This window comes from Pelodiscus sinensis, chromosome 19, assembly GCF_052426305.1.
Source record: "Pelodiscus sinensis isolate ZL-2025 chromosome 19, ASM5242630v1, whole genome shotgun sequence".
Lineage (NCBI taxonomy): Eukaryota > Metazoa > Chordata > Testudines > Trionychidae > Pelodiscus > Pelodiscus sinensis.
Window position 1 is genome coordinate 22,286,854 of NC_143070.1, and position 10,156 is coordinate 22,297,009.

The 10,156-nt window shown below is 46.2% G+C and overlaps 1 protein-coding gene and 2 pseudogenes across 1 annotated transcript; all 3 read left to right on the plus strand.

Annotated features, from left to right (window-relative positions):
- The first annotated feature begins 6,564 nt into the window (after positions 1 to 6,564).
- Positions 6,565 to 8,305, plus strand: LOC142821481 (uncharacterized protein T26G10.4-like). Its single transcript, XM_089771524.1, is given in 2 exon segments — positions 6,565 to 7,473; positions 7,475 to 8,305. Coding segments are annotated over 2 exon segments (1,722 nt in total). The 3' UTR covers positions 8,288 to 8,305.
- A 1,155-nt stretch (positions 8,306 to 9,460) lies between these two features.
- Positions 9,461 to 9,629, plus strand: LOC142821704 (U2 spliceosomal RNA; annotated as a pseudogene).
- Positions 9,630 to 9,774: 145 nt separating this feature from the next.
- Positions 9,775 to 9,948, plus strand: LOC142821701 (U2 spliceosomal RNA; annotated as a pseudogene).
- Positions 9,949 to 10,156: the final 208 nt, after the last annotated feature.

Sequence of the window (10,156 nt, forward strand, 5' to 3'; positions counted from 1 at the left end):
AGCAAGCGACGGGCCAGATCGCCGCGGCAAATCACGACCCCCACGCCGACCCCCGTCACCTGAAATGACCGCCAGCTCCAGGGTGGGGAGACGAGGGGACGCTGGCCGCCAAGATGACCCGGTCGCCGCAACCCGCCTCCAAACGCTCTACCACACCAACCGCCCAAAGGCCGTGAGGGAGATCCTGGAAGGTGCCCCGTCTCACTGCACGATCCCCCCAGACGCACTTCACTCCTACTTCACCTCTGTGTTCGCAAAGGAACGTCCCCGAGAGGGGCCCCGCCCGGACTGTATCCCTCAGTTACCGAGACTAGAAGCCACTGACGACCTGGACAGGGACTTTACCCCGGAGGAGGTCCAGGTACGATTGTCCAGGACCACCAACACCGCCCCCGGGAGAGATGGCATCTGGTACCTCCAGCTAAAGAGACATGACCCTGGTTGCTTGGTGCTAGCCGCCCTCTTCACCGCCTGCAAGAGGTTACGGCGCATTCCTGACACCTGGAAAAGTTCGATGACCGTCTTGCTGTACAAGAAGGGCGACCGTATCGATCCAGAAAACTGGAGACCCATCTCGCTGGGCAACACTTTATACAAACTTTACGCCAGCTGCCTGGCGGCCAGGATCACTGACTGGGCTGTTCACGGTGGCGCCATCAGCTCCACCCAAAAAGGCTTCATGACCTGCGAGAGCTGCTACGAGCATAACTTCGTGCTCCAGGCAGCCCTCAGAGAGACAAGGAAATCCGGGGGACAATGCGCCATCGCCTGGTTGGACCTTGCAAACGCCTTCGACTCCGTCCCCCACCAACACATAGCAGACACCCTGACAGACTTTGGGGCCCCGGACGCCTTCCTCCACATCCTCCGGGATCTATACACAGACTGCACCACCACTATCCACGCCACCACTGTTTCGGTAACCGGGTTTGGTTCTTTAAAGGATTTGAAACCACAGAGAGAGGAATACTTCTTTTTAGGGTCAAACAAAGATTATTTATTTTTTCTATTTACTTTATAATCAATTTTCCATTTAAATCAATTCATTATTTTTGATTCTTTTAAGACAATATAATATACAAAGAAAAAGTAGAAAAACAGTACAGTTAAAAATAACAAGAAATAATAACTTCTCCTACTGATATACCCTCCTGAGTTACCTTTAAAAAATCTATGGAGTTAACAGTTATATAATACTCACATTAAGAAAGATAGAAGCATTGCTTAGATTCAGGAGATATTCTTTTCTTTATGTTTTTCCTTTCTTTGGATTTTTCGTTGCAACTTACGACCGGTATTCGTTCCCCTTTCGGAGCTTATTTGTTCCCCTTTCGGAGCTTATGTACGGCAGCGAGATTCAGCGCCGGGGAGGGAGCCCTGGTTGATCAGACCTGGCTTTTCGGATTCGCAACCCATCTGCTCGTGGTCTGTTTCAGCCCACCTTATATACCCTGTTTCGGTATTTTGGTACTCCTCCACTCGCCTGACAATTGCTGACGTTAGATTTTTGTTGTCTCATTCTGCCCTTACAAAAAACTTTCGTCTGCTCCATTTGGGGTAATCAGCACTTTGTTGCATACTGCTGTCTGAGTTACTTACTTCCCTAAAAGCGGGGTTATTGTTGGTCAACCAATCAAATTTTGTTTTTATTTTTATCTCCTGTATCTGAGAGTGCTGCCTTTCCTTTCCACTTAACAATTAAACTGGTGCTCATTTGACATATTCTGGGTAGGCCACAATACCTTCCTTTCACATCCCCCCGTGTCAAATGAGACACTTTAATTACAATAACTCTATTTCCCTCTGTGCTTGTGCATCTGTTATTTGCTCATTTTCTATTTGTTTTATTTTCATATATTTTATAGTTTGTTTTGGGGAGAATATTCCACACATATATATTATTCTTATCACAATTATTAATATTATTATTGCACAAACAATCCAAAACCATTTTCCTGATATCAACATGGATAAAAAGTTCCAAACACTTGCTCCCCATCCTATTGAACTTTCTATACCCTTATTAATTGTTCCATCCAAATCATTTAATATGTCCACAATTGTTATGGGTGATTCGTCCACATTCCTTACAGTTTGATTCTTGTTTGCTAGCTCAATAAATTTTCCATTTTTTAACAAAATGTTCCAATTTTGTTTCTCCACGTCCAGATTTATAACCTCTATTTTTTGTAAGTCCAGTTTTTGTATTGTGAAATGCTCCACTCGTAATATTACTTGGGCGTCTTGGAAAGTTTGTTTTGTTATGGCTTTCACTTCTCCTGTTAAAAATCGGATCCACAACACTGTATTTTGTTCAATAGTCTTATTGCCTTTTCCAGTGCAGTTGTATCCCATTTGTGTTAAGTTCCATAGTCCATTTACATTACAAAAAGGTACGGTGACATTCATTTTAACTGGTACAACATAACATTTATTATGCATTATCTTTTTGCTTAACAATTGCCAAATTGAGTCACTACAGTGACAAACAATTAAATGGGTCTGGTTAGAGCCTATGTATTCTTTACATTTGTTTGGTAACCAATTAATTTTACCCGTTAATGTGGACACAACTTTCTGTCCATTAAACAATGCTGGTTTACACATCCTGAACTTTTCTGAACTATTACACCAACGCTCAGGTGTAGTAACCATTCCTCTTCTCCATACTTCACTTGTTTCTTTATATCCTACTTGTTGGTACACCATTGCTTCCCATCCTATTTTAATTCTATGGGATGTTATTTCATGACTTATTTGTACTGTATTTGGTATTTTTACCAATGGTGCCCTTCCACTTATCCCTCTCTCATCTTCCTCAATTTTTTGCAATAATTTTTTTCTAAAACTACTACTACTATACAAACTTATACAATTTAGATTATTTAAATACATAGATATATTTTTACTCCATTCTTGTGTTTTATCAGCATTTGTATTAGATATGTTTACAGCTGTATTTACCCAATGTAATAATTTTGCCGTTTCAGCTTTCATGGTGACTATTATTTTTTTACTTAATGAATCAATTGCTAACAAATCTGGTTTTACATCCTCCTCCCATTGCCTTAATAATTTTTTGGTTGCCCATATATCCCATGCTCCTCTTTTCTTTCTTCGTGACCCCCATGTTGTGCAATTTATGCTATATTTTATATTCCTTCCTTCATTTTCATATGCTGGTTGCAATCTTATTATTACCCCTCCTGTTTCTGTTGATTGTAATTTTGAGGGGGGTATTACAACTGTTAATGTTGGAAGGGTTGTATTACTACCTGGTGTAGCTAAGGCTGTGGTTCCAGATAGTGGAATTGTTACAAATGTAGGTTGGATCCATGGGTCACATGTTTCTGTTGAGTTGCTAATATTAAGCCATACGCCATATAATGGTGTTAAGCTAAAGCCAAATACACCCAGGCTTGGGGCCTGTATGCTTATCATTGTATTGGGGGGAGTGCTATCATATGATTTGTTTACCCAATTGTTCATATTAGCTTTAATACTATACAAGCGGGACATATTCCAACTGGTATCATTTTCCTGAACTATAGCTAGAGTTTGATTTACCTCTTCTTTCCAGTGGGTGGTATATTTTATTTTACACACTTGCCACTGGGCTGGTTTGTTAGCTAATTTAGTTTGGGTATTGTTGTTATTTTTGACCCAGGTCCAGTTTTGTTGTAATGGATCATACTTACCATCTACGCTGGTCCATCCTGCACCATTAACGTGATTTTCAGTGATGATGAACAACCTGTAACATATAATCTTGCGTAACTGTTAATTTCATTCTCTACTACTTAGCCAATTATGGTGTGCTAATCCTTTTCTTGTTTTTGTTGTGATTACATAGGTGAATGGTAACTTTCCAGCTTCTATTACTGTTCCTTCCAATGCCACTCTTTTCTCCTTATCCTCCGTTGGCCATACAATCCATATTTTTTCTCCTTGCTTATAGGAGGGCTCCCAGTTTGGTTGCTGCTTAGGTTTTATATCTGGCCATCGGCTTGTATGTTCATTCACATTTAATAAAACTGTATCCAATACTAGGTGCCAACCTTTAAAGGTGCCATCCTTAGTTGCCATTTTTTTTCTAAGGCTTTTAGTATATGTTCTGCTTTTGTTTTTTTCAAAGGAATTACCATAGTACTCCGACTTCCCAAATCTACTACAATTACTCCCTTTGGGTATTGTTTAGCATTTGGTAATGGTCCTATTAAATCTATTTGCCAGTGGTTTCCTGGTTTATAATATTCTGGGTTATATGCACCATAGGCATATTTTAGCTGATTCATGCGTTTAGTATTGTGACAGATTTTACAGGCTTTATGTATTTTTTCATGTTCTTTTACTCCAATTATTGATTCTCCTCCTGTATATTGTCTTATCCATTCTCTTTCCTTTTGTATCCCAAAGTGGCCTGTACATTCATGTAACCATTTTATGAATGGATCCACTTCTCCTTTTTCTTTGGTTTTTTCTACTAACACTTCAAATTCTTGCAATTCTTTATCTAGTTGTTTGTGGTCAGGATTGTATCCTTCTTTATGGCTAGGGATATGTTTCACTGATGTGCCACTTACGTGATTTCTAATTATGGCCCATATTTCTCTCCACCCTGCATGTGTTTCAATGTCTGTATTCCCTTTTAACAGTGTCTTTATACAATACATACTATCTATGCCTAATTCCCATGGTTCGTTAGGGTGACTCTCTTGTGCATGTTGTAATCCTATTCTAACTCCTTCTACTTCTGCTTCTTGGGCATTCACTTTTTCCCCTAACACAATAAAGAACTGTATCTAATTCCTAACAGAAAACCAAATATGGCTTTTTCTTCCTTGTTTGGGTCTTTCCCCTTCTGCGGGGTTTGGAAACTTTCGCACGTTTTACGCGTGTCTCTCAGGGGTTCGTATGTTGGTGTTGGGGTATGTTTGCGTACTACTTCCAAATCATTTATAGTTTCCAATATTCCCCAAACACTACTCCCTGTTAGGGCTGTTAGCCACAATTTTAGGCTTTGGTTTCCTTCCTTATTTTCTACTCCTTGCCATACCATTTGTGCTGTTACTCTGTCCATTGTTATCAGACCTGGATCCCCTATATATTTAAATTGGTGAGGATCAGCTCTCTGTGCTGCTGTTAACTGGTCTTGGGCTGCTGTTGTGGGTTGGTAAAATAGGAAGGAAATTCCAACAGCTGCAGCTTTAACATCTTCCTTCGTTTTTATGCAACCCTCTGGTACAGCTCCTCCCTGCCCTGTAGCTGCTATTGATAAGGCTACTGCGGCTGGTAAAGTTAACGGCCATTCTTCATTCCCTATAGCTGAACTCATTTTCATCAGCCCTCCTGAATATCCGGGATTTCCTGTTAATATAGTTAGCTCTGGTTGTGAAATTAATTCATTCATATTTTCCATTACTAGCCTTCCTACCCACACTACTGGGTTCTCTCCCTGCCTCCTTCGGGTTCGACTTATTAAGTCATTCATTTCTATTCGGGATCTTTCCCTTGATTCCATAGTGGCTACAGGTGGAAGTCCTCCCCTCTGTTTATATATTATTTGTGTTATCGGATGAGCTTTGACCAAATCATCTCCAGCCTCAATCTTTTCTCCTATCTCCTTCTCACATTTACATTCCCCTGTGCATATTCCTTCCATTAACATATCCCATGGATATACACCTCTTTTTAATACTTTTTTCCTTTCTTCCTTTTGATTTTCCTCCATGACTGATTCAGGATAAGGAGGGGGTGGGGCTGTTGGTTTTATTATATCTTTTTTCCCATTATTTCCCTTTTTCTCTCTCTCCTGAGTTTCTTTTTTTAATAAGGCTTGTAGGGTATTTACTGTGCCTTCTAATTTAGTTATTGTATTTCCGGCTTTTTTCAACCAGTGCCAAAGTACACGGACCCCTTTATTTGGATCCCATTTGTCGGCAGTTAATTTTTTCTTTTCTCTAGCATATCTTATAAGGTCCTCTAGTACCTCTCCCATCAACTTGTCAGTTGTTTGACTTGGCAATTTTAATATTTCTGGGGTACCCCCATTTCGATACGGATCTGTCGTATCGGCTGTTCTTTCTAATATATTTTGCAGTTTTTTATAATCTGTTTCTTTAGATGGGGTTTTTTGTGTTACATCTGATAATGGTACTTTGCAATCTTTTAACTCCCATTTCGCTAGATCATTATTAGCCATTAAGCATCTCAACCCTGAACATGTTACATGTAGGGTATATGTATGATTTTCTTCCCCTATTGCTAGAACTGCTCCTATTTTGAGCATGTTTTCTTCACTCTCATCCTTATTATGATATAACCAGTGGTTGAGAGGTCCTATACCTTCTGTTTTGTTTAACCCATCAAAAGGGCATCCTCTGCTCTCATCAAATCCTGTTCGTGACGCCATTTCGGTAACCGGGTTTGGTTCTTTAAAGGATTTGAAACCACAGAGAGAGGAATACTTCTTTTTAGGGTCAAAAGAGAGAGACCGCACCCGTCGACATCCACCGTGGCGTTAAACAGGGCTGCCCCCTCAGTCAAATCATTTTTACTCTGGCCATGGAACCCATCCTGCGTGCCATCTCCCAGGGCCCGGACGGTCTGGACCTGCACGGCGTAAGGGTCGACGTCCTGGCCTACGCCGACGACCTGGTCCTGATCGCCGACAGCGCGGAGGGGTTGCAGCGGATGCTCCAGATCGCCGGCCGGGCCGCTGACTGGACGGGCCTTCGCTTTAACACCCGGAAATGCGCCTCCCTCCATGTCGACGGCAGCTTGAGAACCCTCACGAGGCCAACCACCTTCTCCATTCAAGAACAGTCCATGGCCTGCCTCCAAGAGGGCCAATTTTATCAACACCTGGGTACCCTGACAGGAGTACGGGTCGAGGCCACTCCAACAGACACCATCCACAAAATCCTGAGGGACGCAGAGCTGCTCGACCAATCTCTGCTCGCACTATGGCAGAAAATAGACGCACTTAACACTTTCCTGATCCCCTGCATCTCCTTCACCCTGAGAGGCTCCGCCGTCGCCAAGGTCCCCCTGAACAAAGCTGACAGAGCAATTAGAGTCCTTATCCGGAAGTGGCTCTACCTGCCTCAGAGGGCCTGCACGGACATTGTCTACATCCCCCACCGGCAGGGAGGCGCCAACGTTCCGCGCTTGGGGGACCTCTGCGATGTGGCCTCCATTACCCACGCCTTCCGCCTCCTGACCTGCCCGGATGTGAGAGTGCGCACCATCGCAGAAAACGCCCTGCACGATGTAGTGAGGACGAGGATTGCCAGGGACCCCACCGCTGCAGATATCGCCACCTACCTCAGCGGTTCCCTCGAAGGGGACTTCAGGAGGGACGGCGGTGACCTCTCCTCCTTATGGTCCCAGGCCCGCAACGCCACCCGCCGTCTGGGAAAAAGAATTGGCTGCCGCTGGGTCTGGAGCGAGGCCCGTACGGAGCTTAGCATAGTGCTCCCCCGCATCACCACACAAGGCCACACCACCGTCAACCAGGGCTATGCTGGAGAGGCTCCTGAAAGGGACCATCCGCCGCCACTATACAGATGCCATGGCTAAAAAACCGGACCAGGGTAAGGTGTTCGAGGTCACCAGCAAGCAAGAAGCCAGCAACCACTTCCTCCGGGCTGGCAACTTCACCCGTTTCGCTGACTGGCGCTTCATTCATCGAGCCTGCCTCAACTGCGTCCCCCTGAACGGCGCCATCCGCCACGGCACCAGGGACACGAGGTGCAGACGGTGCGGATACCCTCTGGAAACACTACCCCACATGCTTTGCGGCTGCACGTTGCATTCAGAGGCCTGGCGGCGGCGTCACGATGCCATTCAGAACCGCCTCGTGAAGGCTCTCCCGCCAGCCCTCGGAGCCGTAACTGTGGACTCCCCTATCCCTGGAACTAATAGCAGCCTGCAACCAGACGTGGTTGTCACGGACGATCAGTCCAAAAAAATTCTCTTAATTGATGTGACGGTGCCCTTCGAAAACCGCCTGGCCGCCTTCCGTGTCGCCCGGGAAAAGAAACTCCGTAAATACGTGCAATTGGCTGACAACCTGCGGTCCCGTGGCTACTCGGTGGCAGTCCATGCCCTGCTGGTGGGTGCTCTGGGCACCTGGGACCCGGAGAATGACGCGGTGCTGGAGGCCTGCGAGATCGGGCGTCGCTACGCCGGTCTGATGCGCAGGCTGATGGTATCCGACGCCATCAGGTGGTCCAGGGACATTTATACGGAGCACATCACCGATCACCGCCAGTATGACATCTAACCACCCGGCCCCCCTAACACCTCCAGTACACCTTGCCAGGCCTGCTCCCGGTCCTGCCAATGCTCGTATCCACCACGCTTCACCCTAACCTGCTCTCACCCTGCTCCCTAGGCCCTGGACCTGCCCAAGGCCTGCCTCTATGGCTAACCCTTAAACTACTATTAGCCTCCTTGCCCTCTGGCCCTGCCCGTGACCCCTTTCTGCCACCCATAGGTACGGTCTCCCGTACTAAACAGGGCCCCAACGAGCGCTATTGTCGCTTCCCTGGCCTTCCCCTGCATCCCTCCATAATCCAGGTGTTGGTACAAATAGGGCCCCCGACAGCTCCCTTGCTCAATCCCTCTACACACTTGTGGAGACTCATCTAGAAACCCCCTCAGCTTTCACGGAAGAACACTTAGTCTTCTAAAAGGCCTGTATTCTCTGCACACTCTGCAATTCTTAACCTTTCCTGTATGTATCTGGGACTGGAGAGGTTCCCTTGTCTCTCCATGATAACTCCAATGGTACTATCCACCCCGCAGTGCAACCCGCTCCAGCTCCCCAGATGTATTTTACTTGTTTACTTGTTTACTGTATTTTATTTGAAAACATTCACTCAATAAAACTCGTTTAATATGTCCCCGCTCGCCGCTATTCTGGGCTGCTAAGTCTGCCGCTCGGCTGGAGGCCAGCCCAGGCGCTCTTTGCTCTGCTCTCCTTTTCTTTTCTTTTCCCAGACTGCCGTGCTCAGTCGGCCTGAAGCAGAAGGAAGGAAGGAAGGAGTGTCTGCCCAGCCGAGGCCACGCCAAAGCCGCCGCTGCAAACACAGGCCAGCCAGCCAGCCAGCCGGCCGTGATGACGCCGGGCACAAGGAGCAGCTATGCAGATGAACGCAGGCCAGCCAACCCGGCCTGCCGCGGGGAGCGGCCTCAGCAAGGGCTGGCACCGGTCGCCGAGGGCGGGTTCCCAGGGGCGGTGGGCGTGCGTGGCGAGGGGGGAATGGCCGACGCAAGCTGTCGCTTTCCGGCTTTTTGGCTAAGATCAAGTGTAGAATTAGCGTAAACGTGCTCTCGGGAGCGCGAATCGCGGAAAGCTAGGAGGCCGGGTGGGTAGGCTGTATTGACGTCATAACGGGTCCCTAGTCAGTGCCCTGACGTTCGCGGGGCGTTTCGCCTGATTGCCCAACGCTCGGTCCCTGCCTGGAAGGGTCGAACATGCTCCTGGTCAAATAAATATCTGTTCTTATCAGTTTAATATCTGATATGATCTCTATCTGAGAACTTTATATTAAATGGATTTTTGGAACAGGGGGTCTGAACAGGAGCTTGCTCCGTCCACTCCACCATCGACCTGGTCCAACATGCTCCCGGTCAAATAAATATCTGTTCTTATCAGTTTAATATCTCATATGATCTCTATCTGAGATCTTTATATTAAATGGATTTTTGGAACAGGGGGTCTGAACAGGAGCTTGCTCTGTCCACTCCACCATCCACCTGGTCCAACATGCTCCCGGTCAAATAAATATCTGTTCTTATCAGTTTAATATCTGATATGATCTCTATCTGAGATCTTTATATTAAATGGATTTTTGGAACAGGGGGTCTGAACAGGAGCTTGCTCCGTCCACTCCACCATCGACCTGGTATTGCAGTACTTTCCGGAGCGGTGCACCTCCCGTCGGAGAACCCCTGTGCGGTGCCAAAAATAGACCTGAATGCCCCTTGTGGAAGGAGAGGGGAATAATTAAAAAAAAAGTGTGTATGTGAATAACAGTCCCCCGCCACCCAGAAAAATCTCTGCTCTGCGTCTGTGCCTGTGTGCCGGGGCCGGGGCCGCGCTGCGCTGCCCGTCTCCGGGGGAGGTCCTGGAAAACAAACAACAAGA